Genomic DNA, 15,522 nt, shown 5'->3' with positions numbered 1-15,522 from the left:
TTTCCAGCTTTCCCAATACATCCCCTCTAAGGTTCTCTCCTCTTCCAGATGGTTTCTATTACACACACACAGCTCGTTCTTGAACTTGAAGAAAATGCCAAGTCACAAAAAGTTTCAAGCCTCAACACTCCTGTTCTCAGATACTCTGAAAAGCACTTTCTTCTCAGTCTTAGCTCAAATCACTGGCCCAAAACACGTGTCAGCTACTGCCAGAGAGAGGTAAACAGCTTTAACTGGAAATCTAAGCCACCAACTTGTCACCTCTCCCTCCTAGGGGCTTCTAGTACTCAATAAATTGAGTATAATAATAAAAAGAGAAAGCTTTAATGTTCTAGTATTTCTCGTAGTGCTTTAAGAAAACCTACTGTGGTTTTGCTGCAGAGAGGCAGAAATCAGGTGTGTGCAGATAAACATTTACAGGCAGCTGGAGGTGTCTGTGCCCAAAGGTGACTCTAAATATGAGGACTTCGATCTCCCCTTAGCTGGGTCTCACAAACACTCCATGCATTCAGCAGCTGCAGAGCCAAGCGAGTGCCCTGACATCACAAGGTGCTCCAAGGCTGTGCTGTTGTATTTGGATGGGGAATTACAGTTGGCATCTCACCAATGAGCTGATTGCACAGTTCCCCATTCCCTGGCTGATGTGAGGTAGAACTCAGCCTGGGCTGGGAAGCCAATCCCCAGCTGTACTCACATGTCTCTTCTCAGGGTCTGTGCCATGCTGGCCCTGGAAACAGGCAATGAGTCTCTTCTGTGCGAGGTGGCACACGGACCGGACAGTGTCCAGGCGCCTCTCGATCTGGGGGGGCCCGGGGGGAGGAGGAACAGAAAACAAAACACAAAACAGAAGTGATTTCCCTGCCCTCAGCAGAAAATCTTCCTCCTGCACCACACTTGCTCTGGGCTGCAGATTTCTCAGACTCTCCAGCTTACAAGAAGTTCAGCTGCTGAGCAGAAGTGCCCGACAGGAGAACTGCGAGAGAGGTTTGAACTGCTTTTCCTCAGTGGGAGCTCACAGCACCACAGAGTGGGAAGGGACAAATGCTGCCCCTACCTGGCATCTCAGCAAAAAGGAACCAGGTTGGTACTGCCATCAGGGATTACTGGCACATGCAGATACCTAAGACACTCATTTAGGGAGAAACCTGTGGGAAAACTCATGTCTCACTGTGACCTTGTAAAGGAGGTGTTGAAGACACATCTAACAGCTCCTTCACACTGTACCAAGCCTGTGCACTCCAAGCTTTCTCCTGCCTGTCTTCTCTAGCTGTTAAATCCAAGGACAAAGTTCATACATGCTGACCAAAGTAGTATTTTCAGGGAGAGAAGACTAGAATTTGAAGGGGATATGGAATTACAAAAATAGGTGTCACAGCACAAACCAGAGCTCTGTTTGTCACCATATAATTCAAACACGGCTTAATCACAGCCTGTGAATATGACAAATATACACATAATAAACTGTTCTTTTAAGTGATTTTAAGCAAGGAATTTGGACTATTTTATTTCAAAGAAGACGAAAAGCAAACAAAGTGATGAGCAGTGGGACAGAACTGCTCATGGCACTGAGCTCTCTGTGCACAGCACCCAAAGAATGCTGTTTATCTGCATTTTGATGACTCACCAAGAATAACAGGAGGCCTTTTGGAATGGATTCTATTTTAAAAGCAAGAGGAAAAAAAGCAGAAACAGACTCCAGTTTTTGATACAGCTCTAAAATCACTTCTGTTGTATTTTCAGGAGGCCAAGGTGAGTCTGAGTGCTCAAAAAGTGCAGTAAAAATCTGTTAGGGTGAGTAAGGTGCAGAGAAAGTGCCCAAGGACAGCTCTGAAAGCACAAGGCTTTGCCTTTTATTGACAGCTTGCAGCAACAATGAAGTCCAGGAGAAAAAGGTCCATATGGAAATGTATGAACACAAAGGTACTGTTTGTGGTCTACTGCTGCAGCTAAAACGATCCATTTGTGGTATGTTATCTTCAAAATTAAATCCCAGAATGGTCTGGGTTGGAAGGACCTCAAAGCTCATCCCATCCCCCCCGCCTGCCATGGGCAGGGACACCTTCCACCAGCCCAGGGTGCTCCAAGCCCTGTCCAACCTGGCCTGGAGCACTCCCAGGGATGGAGCAGCCACAGCCAGTGCCTCAGCACCCTCACAGGTAGGAAATATCACTCCCACATTCTAAAGCATCCATCATTTGTGGAAGAATTCATTTTTGCAAGGTCACACAGTTAAGACTTGTTAAAACACTGAGCACAGAGGTTCTTCACTCCTGAACCACAGTGATATCCTGTACTGAACTACCTCACCCATCCCAGCAGGCTGCACAGCCCTGGGTGGTGGTGTCTCACATTCCTTAGAGACACTCTGGAGCACACACGTTCCCAGCAGTCTCTGTCCACCCTGAACACCAGACTCACAAGGCAGATGACTGATAGGAGGAACATGACCCTCAAACTTCATGAGATTATACGCTCCTCTCTGATCAGCATTTTTAGTTCAAAGATGTCAGGAAAACCACAAAGGACATTCATCTCCTTCAAGCCACCTTTGAACTGCCAATGTGACCTACAGGCCATGCTGTCTGTCCCCTCAGGGCACCCTCAGAGGACACAACAGCACACAAATGCTTTATTATACACTACAAGGCCATGGCACAAAGCGAGGCTATTGTAGGAGCCTTTTCAGCACTGAATCAAATCCCTTGTCTCCAGACAGGAATATATTTAACAGACACTTGAAATGGAGCACAACCCTTCAGAAAACAGAACACACAAAAAGCCATGACAATCCTGTGGCAAAGCCTGAGCTAAATATAAACCAGCCCAACTGTGCCCCATGTTTGTCGAGTGAGCAGAACCATGGCCCAAAGCTCTTTGGTTAGATAAGAGCCTCCTGCCCCTCTACAAGCCCCCAAGAGCAAACAAACAAGTGAGTAAATTCTTCCACTTGGGTGTAGTCAGGCTGCTCAGGGCCTGGGAAAGCCTTGCTTGCAAAATTTTTTTGGCAACAAGCGGCAGAGCTTTTGGCTTTCACTTCTTGTTACTATTCTGCAGCGAAGCAAGAAAACAGATGGGCCCTTGCAGGCTACCAAGGTGTACAGAAGCCTTTGTGCCACTGCACTGTGCATCTTCTCACAGCTTTAGTACTGACAGGTCAGGTATTTATAGTCTAAATAAAGTTCCCTGAGAACAGGGGGAAATGGCTCAGCTCTGCTCATTGCCCTTACACTGGCACAGGTTGCCCAGAGAATCTGTGGCTCTCACATCCCTGGGAGTGTCCCAGGCCAGGTTGGATGGGGCTTGGAGCAACCTGGGCTAGTGGAAGGTGTCCCTGCCCATGGCAGGGTGTGGAACTGGATGAACTTTAAGGTCCCTTCCAACCCAAACTAGACTGAGATTCTCTGACTTCGATTTCATGTACTTGAGCTGAGCGCAAGTATGAAGGCTGACACATTCCTTCATCTCTACTTGAACCTGAGCAGCTGGAGAGCTCTGAATTGGAAGTCCTTGCATCATCTGTTTGGCTTCCCTGTTCCATGTGCAGGTCCTGACCCCAAGCACACTGAGATGCTGTGTAATGAATCAGAAGCAAGTAGCACACTGGAGGTGTGGGAGCAGCCAGCCTGACTGCCCTCAACAGCTCTGCCTCTATTCTTATGTCTTTCACAAAATCCAGGAGGAAAACTATGTAGGCCCATTCTGTAGTCAAATTTGCTCCATGCAATCAGTCACCCTTGTGAATCTGACAGTTCCACAGGAAAGTCATGTTTGAGGAGATGATATACTGTCACAGGGATGACAAGTGTGCAAACAAATCAACTGTCAGGGAGATAGATTTGAGAACAAATATCACAAGAAGCATCGGAACACTCATTTAATAGCACAAACTACACAAGAAGCATTTGTACATTATTTAATAGCATAAGCTCAACAAGAAGCATTTGTACACTGATTTAGAGCAATAACAGACTAAGAAGAAAATTGCCGCTCTATTAGCAGCAATTGGCACAGGTTTTAGCCACTTCTCTTAAGGCCCAGTTAGCTGTTGCAGAGAAGCAGAAGTGAGGACAGAAACCAGCTGTGCCAGTCAGCTGCTCCATCCTCCACCAGACAGACTGGCAATGCATCAGCACCAATGGATCCTGAGTTTATCAACTCCTTCATCTAATTAAAAGCAAAAATGCTTCCTCCTTCCCTGCACTGAGCCACATGATCAGATTCAGAAATGGAAGTACCTGAGTTTTTCCACTCAAAATGCATCACAGTTTTCTCACACCCTCAGAATTCAGAGACATGCAGACTCAAACTTCACAAAGAGTGTTAAAAAGAAATATAGTAAGTGTGTTACAATACCTGCAGCAGGTCCTCACTGAGTACCTCTGTTTTCTCAGCCCTAAAGGAGGGAAAAAGACCATTGTCAGACAATTGGCAGGTTCAGGAGCAAAGAATCCCTCAGTGCTTCCCACAAAACCTGCTCAGTTCCAAGCTATAATCCCATTTCAACCATTGCTGCAAACACCGCCCTGAAATCCCTGGGATCCCCAGCCTGCAGCATAAACCCACCAAGCTCTAGGTATTTCCAGCCCACAAGGTTTCCCACAACAAACTGGACTGTTCACTGAGTGCTCAGTGCACTGAGGCACCTCGAGCCTCACTCCACAGGGTGAATCCATGTTAAATCATGTTGTACCAATGTGCCTGAATACAAAGGAACACAAAGATAAGAGAGAAGCAGGAGAGTCACCTTCTTCTCTTGTATCTGAGCACTGAAAAGCTTTATCTATCAGCAGCCAGCGGCAACGGCAGCCTCAGCCTTCCCTTTCCCTCACAGCACAGAACCTTCTCCAGAACCCTCCCACTGCCTCGGTTTGCTGAATGCCATGAAATTAAAATAGAAAACCAATTGTTACTTAAGATGAACAGCAGTTAATAATATTCCCAGGAAAGGTCTATCCTCAACAGAAAAATACTGAATATTTACACACATTGCCAAAATCCTATCACTTGCTACAAACATACTCCCAACACATGCACAATTCCACACCTTCTTCCAGCCCAGTTTGCACAGGAACTTTAAATTGCTTACTGCTGACACAGATTTGTTTGGTGTTGACTCACTGGCTCAGACAGTGCTGGACAGGTAGCCTTTGCTAGGCTATAAATCAAAGATAAATTCAGTTCACCCTGATCTCTTGCACCCAGCTGCTCCCTCTTACCACTCATCTACACCATAGAGCACTTGGAGGGACTCCAGGACCCTATTTTCCTGTTCAGAGAATTTCCCTCGCTGCTGTCAAGAGTTCCTCATCTACCACAGACTTCCTTCTGATGCTGCAATGTTTAATCCCTACTGCAAAACTGGGCAGGCACAGAGCTCATCTTCCTGCTTAGGCTCGGTGAGCTGAACATGCCCAACACCTTCAACAAGACTTGGCCATGTTTGGGTTGGTGTTTTTAAGGCATTTGACTTCCATTTCACAGCACATTATCTGCTTGAACTAGTTGTGAACCACAAGGTGTTTAATAATTAAATACCAGAATAAATGCTTAAAACCTCAAGCAGACTCAGAAAAAAGCCCCTGAAGTACTCTGCCAGCACTGCAATACTTATTTGCTGAGGAAAACACAGATCAGATTGATAAACTTTTTCTCCCATTTTGTCTGATGGAAATTACATCCGGTTAAAGAGCAATTATTTATCTTTCTTTATTTATCCCACTAGAAATGACAAGGAAGCACTGCAGTGTAAGAACAGCCCAGATATAGCAGCACAGTCAAGCAGCTTTGAATCTAACTCTAAATGCAACTACTACACACCTCAGCTAAGTGGTTTGATAGGAGAATCCTGGAATGGTTTGGGTTGAAGGGATCTCAAAGCTGCTCATCCAGTCCCCCCCCCTGCCATGGGCATGAACACCTTCCACTGGCCCAGGCTGCTTCAAGTCCTGTCCATATTTGCTTATATAATAAATATGTTTGTAACATATATTATTATTATAACATTATTTATATATTATATTATTCTATTAATAAATTCCTATTAATATTATTCCATGTTTGTGTTCCACCTCTCCTTCTATAAAGTTACTGGATGCTTTTGAACAGCTTTAGCTACAACATTCACTAAAACCCCATCAAACAGAATACAGCCTCCACCACACAGCTTTGGAACCACAACCAGATTTCCCCTTCCCTTCCTTCTTCCTAGGACAACATATTCATTGGAGTGAAAAGCCACAGTGGCTCAGTCCTGTGCTAGCAGAGTCAATCTGGTTACTCACAGACTGTGGCTCATTATGGGAAGTGCAAAATAATTTTGATGTATGTATCTTTACTGCTCTTTATACACTGAAGTGGCTGATGAAGGCTCTAAATCCAGAACTGGACAAATCAATCTCCCTGCACCCAGCCCTGGGTGGCAGCAGAAGTGTGGCCAGGCCAGAGTTGCCCTAGAACAGGCATTGCTGCTGCTGTAAGCTTGGAAGTGCAGAAAGGGAGACTCACCCTTCCTGCAGGCCCACATTCCACCTTTAACAAGGAAGCCAAGAGAGAGCCACTAAATAATGTTTTCCAGTGAGCCACAAGCATGAAAGAGCAAACACAATCCTAGGACAGCAGTACGGACGTCTCCTCTCTGAACAGGGCAAGCAGCAAACCATCAAAGGGACCTGTCTGCCTCCGAATTAACCTTTGTCTCCCTTGGAATTAACCTTTGTCTCCATTGGAATTAACCTTTGTCTCTCTTGGAATTAACCTCAGCCTCCCCCTGAGTAACAGGTATGACCAGTTTAAAGCCTACAGCCAACCGCAGCTCTGCGGGATGCCAATTCCTCCCTAGCTAATTTGGGAATAAGCAAACTTCTAGAAAAGAACAGAATTTCCTTTTCACTGCTAAACTTGTGTCCTCAGCCCTTGTTAGGGCTTATTTGCATCTTAACAAAGGCCATGAAGAAATCCCTCAGGAATCAAGGACTGAGTAAGAACTGAAAGATTTAGCTGCAGATGCTGTTCCCAAGGGCACTCCCAAGCCCAGCAGTGCTGGTCACTGGCCTCCAGCCCGGAGACCCTGCACTGGAGCTTCCTCCAGGAGACACTCCAGCACAGCACAGCCTGCAGCCAGGGCTGGTCACATTCCCAGAGTCCAACCAGTTAACTCTGGGCTGCAAACCGAGGTCCCTCCAAGCCATTCCTAATGGGGAAAGCACTCCCTCCCAGCCCCAGTCCCTCCCACGGCCCCCACACTCCGTCTGGGACCGAGATGACCATGCAGGAGCTGTCCCTGTGCCTCTGGATGGCAGGATCCACAGGGGAACGGGGCCCTGGCCAGCCCAGAGCCTCCTGACACCACAGAGGTGGTGTTGGCATGAGTTGGGACAGAGCAGCAGCCTGGGAATGCATGGGGCTGGCATCTCACCCCACCACAGCAGCAGCACACAGGCTTTCAGCTGCCTAAACCCAGAGTATCTGCCAGGCTGGCAGAGATCCACTGGAGCAGAACAGAGCTGGGCCCCTGGGAGAGAAGGTTTCTGAGAACTGAACTTGCTCTGCTACACCACCAGAACCTTGACACAAATCAGCTGGTACTGAGCTCTTAAGTCAAAGTCAGCAGCACATTTTAAAAGACTGTAAAACAAAAGTGAACAATCATTTGTTATGGCTATAATCAGCCCCTTAATGAACAAATGAATTACTGAATTCCTTAAAAATAGAACTTTCAAACTGATTTTCACAGTCAGCACAAGGTCCTGACCACTGTGCAGAGCTCCAGGGGCTGCTCCTCATGTCCTCACTCACCTCTCCTGCATGGACACAACCACTGCTTCAGCTGGGATACAATAACTGGAATAACTTGACATAAACTTTCCAGCCAAATCAGCTCCCCAAGTTCACCCTTGGACAAACAGCCTCCGTGACACAGCTCTGGGGTGGGAACAGGTACAAAGGGCAGGGCAGGCTCAGAGCACAGCTCAGCTGGTCCATGTCAGGTTCCTCACAGCCAGCCAACCTTGAGCAGAGCCAGCCCTGCACTTTGTGATATCATAACACTGAGAAACTGATTTTTAACAAAACTGCTGTTTCTTCAAGCAGATTTTTTCTGTGATACAGTGAATCTCACACTGAACATGAAATCCGTCCTGGCACATGAATGTTGGAGCCATTCCCTGTTTGGGGATGGCATGGCCAGAGTAATTGCCTCACCCCAACACAGGGGGTTTGACAGGGCAAAGACTGTAACTTTTTATCCTAGACATGCTAATTACAGCACGTTAGCTCACTGTAACATCCAAAAAATGCATTGCATGTGCCCCCAAATCAGCTCGTCTCCGAGGGCTTTATGCTGTCATTTTCCCCCTCTTTCCAGCCCAGCCCACTGGGCTCTGCTGCAGCTCAGCCCTGAGCAGGGTGGGCAGCACAGCTCCCATTCCATGGCTTTAAAACTGGTGCCCTCACTTGAGCATTTTGGAGCTCCTTCACACTCCCAAGCTAGAAATCTTCTCTGTACATCTGGAAACAACAGATGGGAATTCCTGAGATAAAAGTGTTTATCTTCCATGGGGAAAGAATGTACATTTCTGTGTACAAAATGAAGATGTTCCGCTAAACCAGCACTAGACACTGAAAAACAAAACAAAGCTTCATCTAAACAATACCTGATGCTGGTCCTGCCCACCACCAGGGCATCAATCCTGATGCAGGGGATTCTCTCCAGAGCAGGTCAGAGCTGCACAACCTCTGTGAAGGGACTGTGAACAAGGGCCTGGAGTGCCAGGACACGGGGCAAAGGCTTCCCACTGCCGGAGGGCTGGGATAGATGATTATTAGGGACAAATTCTCCCCTGTGAGGTGCTGAGGCACTGGCACAGGTTGTCCAGAGAAGCTGTGGCTGCTCCATCTCTAGAAGTGTTCCAGGCCAGGTTGGATGTGGCTTGGAGCAATCTGGGCTGGTGGAAGATGCCCCTGCCCATGGCAAGGGTGGGACTGGATGGGCTTTAAGGTTCCTCCAACCCAACCCATTCCAGGATTCCATGAAATTCACACTCTTGAAAGGCTCACCAGGAAGGAACGAGAGCAACTCTGACACAAGAGCCATAAAACCGTGGTCACGGCCAGCAGCAGAAGTGACTCAGTGGAACTGTCACTGTGGAAACAGAGCCCTTGAGTCACCCAGGGCTGGGCGGAGGTGCTGGCAGAGGTGATGCCATGGGAGGGCAGTGACCAGTCCACGTTCCTGAGCCCTGGAAAGGTTTCAGCGGAAGTGAGGAGACATCCATCCGAAGCAAGGGCCAGGACTCAAGCCAGCCTGCCCTGCCGGGTGGTTTTCCTCAAACAAAGCCTGTTTGTTACCAGGAGTAACCGGCTTAGCCGCTGAGGTAACCCTGCAGCACCTTCATGGCCAGGGCTGGCAGCATGTCCTGCTTTCCACATACAATAGGCAGGATTTGCTGCCAGTAAAAATGAAGGAATCAGCAGCTCTGTTCCAAAACAAGGAATCCACAATTAGATGATGATTTCCCTTCGAAGAGGTTTGCTTTTTTAACATTCATCATGACAAACTTCATAGAAAATCCAACTTCAAGGTGCTTCAGGACCACCAGCTCACTCCTTCCTTTGACCTTGAACACACTTCCCTTTCAAGCTGGATGACTTCTGTATTTTATAATCCAAGTTTCTGGAACCTAATTAAGCACATGCAATAATTTTAAAACTAAAGGAGAATTTCAATCAGGGGAAAGAGCTGAAACAGCTGAACAAGACCAGAGTAGCTCAGCAAAGCCTTTCCAGTGCGGACACAGGAGCGACTCCTGGGTGGCTGCTACAGCCAGGATCCAAATGGGACACAGATCACTGCTATAGCAATACCTTCCAGAATTTTTCCTTGTTTTTGACTTCAGGGATTAGGATGCTGTAGGAACTCCTTGTTTCCAGCTCAGAGCACAGCCAGGTTCGCCCTGCCCCAGTCTCCTCCTGGCAGTGAGGCTCACACAGACTTCTCACCTCGATGGGAACTCAACAAACAGGCTGGAACTATCCATCTCCCACTCCCCAGATTCCACCCAAAGCCTCCATTTATGGATGCTTTTCAGATGCAGAGATATTTAACAGATTCTAGGATCTTTCTGGGCAACTGCAAAGCAAAACTCCTCCAGCTGTGGCTGTACATAAACACATATATTAAAGGTGACTGTCCAAATGCACTTTATGCCAAGGATGTGCTTCCCCTGGCAGCCTGTGGCACACCTCAGCCTTGTGGGTGCTCTCTGGGACTCTAGATTCCCTGGCACAGCAGTCTGAAGACAAGCCACAGCAGAGATGTGTTTGGCCAAGTCCATGTCTCACCACAGAACTCAAATTCGTGCTACCACACAAGCCCCAAATTGATCCTGTCTGGACTCCCCACCCTGAAAATCATAATTTTTATAGAGAATGAAGGGAGGAATTAGGATCCTCAGTGTGGCTGGACTTTCTCAAAAGGAAACCAGCATGAGCAAGGTAAGTATCAGTATTCTGAGTTATTTTTAACCATTTTAAAACCACTTCAGACCCTGTCAGGTGACAGTCATCACTTTCAGTATTAGTATTTAGGGAACACAACCAGTCACCAGGATGACTTTTGGTTTGCCTCTCATCATTTTTCACCCAAATTACCCATGTAAACTTCTGTACAAGTATTAAACCTGATTTCATTGTGCATCTGGTGACCATGGATGCCTCAATGATTCAGCAATCGCACCAAAGGCTGCTGTTTCTGAGCTCACCCACCAGCTGCAGCTCCTGTGCTTCCAGTGCTTTAAAACTGGTGCATCACCTCCCAGGCACAAATATATTCCAGCCATGCACATCTCCAGAAGCTCCAGAGCGGCACAACTACAGCTCAGGCCTCAATAAATGGATAAAGATTTCTGTTCCATTGTCCCTTCTTCACTCTCTCCACTGTGCTCCCCCAGCATGTGCTTGGTCACTCTGTGAAAGCTGCAGCTTTGATCTCTGCTACAATCTCAGACATGGCTGTGGGAGCACAGAGCTGCCTGCTCTAATTAAAGGCAGAGCAGGCTTTAGGGAGATAATCATCTTGGAAGGGAGGCAGAGTGTTCCTGTGCAGTGCAGGGAAGCCCATGACAGACTGCTCACATGAGGGGATCTGGAAATCCTGTGCCTGTGAAATGGATCCAAGGCGCCTCTCCCCAGCGAGGCAGGAAATTTAGCTCTTTAGAACCACCACAGCCAAACCAAACCTTATTTCAGGGCCACTCTCGGGGGGACAGGCCCTGTGGTGAGGCCCTGCACAGCTCCTCCTTGTACAGTGCACACTGCAGTGGTTTTGGTATTAGAGCTTGAGAATTAAGCCAAATATGGAGCAGCTGAACAAAACCACTGCTCACTTCAGTCTGTGGACAGAGCTGGGAAAGCATTGTGAGCCACAGCACTGCAAATGTGAGATAATTTTAAGCTGAGCTTTCTATATAGCCAAGGCACAATTGTGGTTTAAATGTAGAGCCAGATTTAAGCAGCTCTGTGTGAGGGAGGAAGTGATGAGTCAGTGAGCAGCCTGAGGAGTCTGACAGCCTGGGACCTTCTGGGTACAAATAAAAATGTACACTTCAGTGCTTCCAGTCAACTTCTGTCCCAGCAAATCAAACACTAACTACTAACCTACTATGAACAAAGCTGTAGCTATTAAAGCTCTCCCTGTGCTCTTTCTGACTCTGAAGCCCCCAACCCTCTCCTCCCGGTGCATTTCAGGCCAATGGAACAATGCGGCTCCTTTTAAAGAGTGCATTTCATTTGTGCACGTGTTAACAGCCTCCAAAGGAAAGGCAAAGTGCTGCTGCAGGGGATTAACATTCTCACTACTTAAATCCAGTCAGGATGAAATCTAGCACTGCTCTCATGTTTTGTTCCCCAAAGTAAAACTCCTTTGTCAAGCTGTCACAAATTAGTGATAAAACCCCCCAAGGAACCTGAGACAAAGCTAAGCTACACTAGAAACCTTCTAAGCTTATCAAATCATAATGTATTACCTATGTCCTGCTTTTCTCCTCAAGCATTACAATCTAGATTTCTCATGCTACTCCACTACAGAACTTGAACTTCCTAAACATGTCAGGTTATGAACATAATTTGTTTTAAAAATGTATACAAACACCCTCACACCATCTCTTGGTAAATAACTGTTTTCATATTTAGTTGCCCAGTGTTTATTTACATTCAAATGTTTATTTTCACACCAGGTCCTTCCCTCCCAAGCAAGCAACAACCTTTCACTTGTGCAGAAAATGTTATCTAAACTTAGCTGGTACAGTTCTGCTATAAGACACAGTCGAGCAGAAAGCAACTTAAACAATCACTGAATTGTGACTCCCTGATCTCAGGTGCAATTTCACATCCCCTGTAAGCCGAACCAGCTGCTGCCAGAGAGGGGATTCCCTTTGCTTTGTGCCCCAGCAGCACTCAGGCCATAGCACCAGGTCGAGCAGAAATTTAACCAGGGCCACAGCAGCAATAAATCCGCCTGCAGGCACCTCCCTCCCCTGGGCTCATCTAGACCTGCTCCCTGTCCCCTGACAGCTTCCCAAATCTGTGCCAGATCTGCTCCTCCTACCCTTCTACAGCATTCCAAACCTGTGCCAGGCCTGCTCCCCCTGTCCCTCCCCAGCAGCGCCAATCTGTGCCAGCTCCAGTGCTCATCATGTCAAGGAGCAAGTGCTGGATTCCCCCTCACAAGATTCCCTACAACCTTCCTGCTTTCAGGAGCCCTGAAGCAGTCCTTTCCCAAACTTCAGGTGCAAGTTCTTATACCCCTCCCCTGCACCAGGAGCAGCTCAGACTGGGATCATATCCAATAAGACACTGGTTCCCAGTTGTCTTGGCCCTCTCCTTGCCCACTCCATGGGCCAGGGAGGTAGCACCAGCACAGGCTGGGCAGGAACAAGTGGAATTTGTCCCTTTCAGCAACAGCAGCTACTTAAGCTGAGCTTAAACTGATCATGAAAACGCACCCTGGGGGCAAGATTTCTTTAGCACTGAGGTGACATCAGCTGGCTGTGACATCTGCTGACAAAGTGGCTGTGCCCTCCCTTCTCCTGTCCTCCTGCTCCATCCCTTTGGCCCAGCACAAGCATCCCAAGGCAGCAGCTCAACTGCCCTGGCTCAACACTCACCTGGCTGGAATAAATCCCATTTTCCAGTCAGAGACCACAGTTGCAAGCACAAAGCACTGGGAACAACTCGGGCAGCTTGGGAATCAGGGCTGGGCAAAGCCTGGTGCAGCTGTAGCTCTGCCCACAGCTGAGGCAGCAGCTGAAGGCTCTGGAGAGCAGAAAGGCTCCTGGATTCCCTACATGTGGGTTTGGCAGCTTTGAGATTTAAACGAGGTCCAGTGCCCTTGCCAAACCACCTGCTGACATGAGAACTCCTCCACATCTGAGAAGAGAGTAAAAAAACAAACCACCAAAACACTCTCAAACAGCTCCTGAACTTCCAAATAGGACTTTACTTTCCACTCCAGCCACAAAACAGGTGGATTGCCACAAACTCAGGACATGTTTCAGTGTCATGATTTCTTTTCCCAGAAGTCCTGTACTGTCAGTTGCTGGAAAAGGCTCCAAGAAGCAGCACCGCCTCTTGCACAGACAAACATTTTACAGCACAGACATGTCTGAATAGGAAAAATATGCACTAGAGGAATGAGCAAAACTCACTGAACTGCTGAAAAAAATCTGGGTGTTTTTTGCACATCTGTTTGCTTTTCTGCACTGTGACAGGACAAGAGGAAAGGCCTTAAGCTTTGAGAAGGCAGGAACTGAACTGGATGAACTTTAAGGTCCTTCCAACCAAAACCACTCTGGGGTTCTATGATTTCAGCACCATGTTAAAGCTGCTCTTGTTTCATGGACTGCCCAGACAGGTCTATCTTAAGCTCGGGGATTCACAACAGTGGCAAGAGAAAGCCTTGGAAAAGAAACCAAACTGAATCAACACAAGAAGCAAAACAAGGAAACACAGAAAAGGCAGAACAATGAAGCCCTTCCAACCAAAACCACTCTGGGGTTCTATGATTTCAGCACCATGTTAAAGCTGCTCTTGTTTCATGGACTGCCCAGACAGGTCTATCTTAAGCTCGGGGATTCACAACAGTGGCAAGAGAAAGCCTTGGAAAAGAAACCAAACTGAATCAACACAAGAAGCAAAACAAGGAAACACAGAAAAGGCAGAACAATGAAGCAGGAATAGAAAGTCAGGTTGCACACAGGGGCTGCAAGCTTTGAAGTAACAGTACATCAAACCCCTAAGAGAATTCGGGGACCTTATATAAAATCAGCTAGTGACCAACCAGGGATCACTGCCTGTGCCCACGAGCCTTTGCACTGATTTTCTGAGCATGGCCATGATTAACAATTCATGGCCAGGCCCTTGCTCATGTTTCAGGGACAGGACGGTGAGTGTGCCTGAGGGAATGACTCGGCCGTTCCCGGGCTCCCGGTGCTGGATCAGCTCTCCTGTTCTGCGTTGCTTAGCCACAGCACAGAGAGGTGTCAGGCACACACAGCTGTGCCACTCTCACCCTGCCACGAGGCTTCAGCATGAAACTGAAAGTTAACTCAGTGTGGATTTCTGAGAAGGGAATCGAGCCCAGGACTAACCAAGGTTCATTATCCTGCACTTCCCACACGTTCGGACCTCTGTTACAAAACCAGGATTACTCGATCCTGCTGATCCATCCCTACAAACCAGCGGCTCAGGACACTTAATCTGCACCGCAAATCGGCTTCAGCAGGGCACAGCAGCTCAAGGCTCAGCACAGGCAGAAGCTGCAGGCTTCCGAGTTTGCTGGGGGAGAACAGCAGCTCACCAGCTTCAGTTTCCACAGAAAACGGAACTTGTGATCAAGTGATTAAAGTTTTCCTAACAATTCCTTGATAATTAAATGCTAGATGGCAGAATCTGCATTTGAGTAAGTGCTGTACTTTCCGTAGCCATGTCCCAGCTGTGCCTCCCCAACCTGCCTGCAGGACAATTTATCCGACAAAGAGGGGCCAACCTTGGCACTTCAGTTTCCTGTCAATGCCTAAACTAGCTTTTTGTAGCCTGAAAGCATCAAGGATGTGTCCCTGTGTGTCCAGCAGCACTCCCAGCACTGACCTCCCTTGTCTGTGCCATGCTTGGCCACACAAGTTGGCACTTTTGTTACTTTTATTTTTCATTCTGGAAATGCCACTGGCACCACGTGAAACAGCCAGGGAGTGTATTTATACAGAAGTCTCAGTGCAGCAATCTCGAGCACAGGACAACTTGATGAGATAGAATGAAAATTACTTCCCCTTATTGATCCTTCTCACCCAAACCTGACTTGGCTACTGTGCACCCTCAGACTCTGCACACCCTCTTGGATTCACTCTGCTGCAGGAACATCTCAGTCACTCCAGGATGTTCCTGTCACTCTACAATTAACTTCACCAGAAAACAATCCGTGACAAGGAACAAAGGCTCCACCTCCCTGAGAGGCACTTGTGACCTCTCCCA

General features: G+C 47.5%; 1 protein-coding gene across 1 annotated transcript in view; it reads right to left on the bottom strand.

The window, feature by feature from the left end:
• Nucleotides 1-4,393, bottom strand: part of LOC103799529 (rho GTPase-activating protein 17-like) — a gene marked incomplete at both ends in the record, with an annotated part of 14,054 nt that extends 9,661 nt beyond the window's left edge. The window contains 2 exons of the mRNA XM_009071857.1: nucleotides 695-799; nucleotides 4,354-4,393. Of these exons, the coding sequence (XP_009070105.1) occupies nucleotides 695-799; nucleotides 4,354-4,393 (145 nt within the window). The remainder of the gene's footprint in view (nucleotides 1-694; nucleotides 800-4,353) is intronic.
• Between the last annotated feature and the right edge of the window lie 11,129 nt (nucleotides 4,394-15,522).

Source organism: Acanthisitta chloris, unplaced genomic scaffold (genome assembly GCF_000695815.1).
Source record: "Acanthisitta chloris isolate BGI_N310 unplaced genomic scaffold, ASM69581v1 scaffold22163, whole genome shotgun sequence".
In the NCBI taxonomy this organism is placed as follows: Eukaryota; Metazoa; Chordata; class Aves; order Passeriformes; family Acanthisittidae; genus Acanthisitta; species Acanthisitta chloris.
This window is presented reverse-complemented; position numbering and strand designations above follow the sequence as displayed.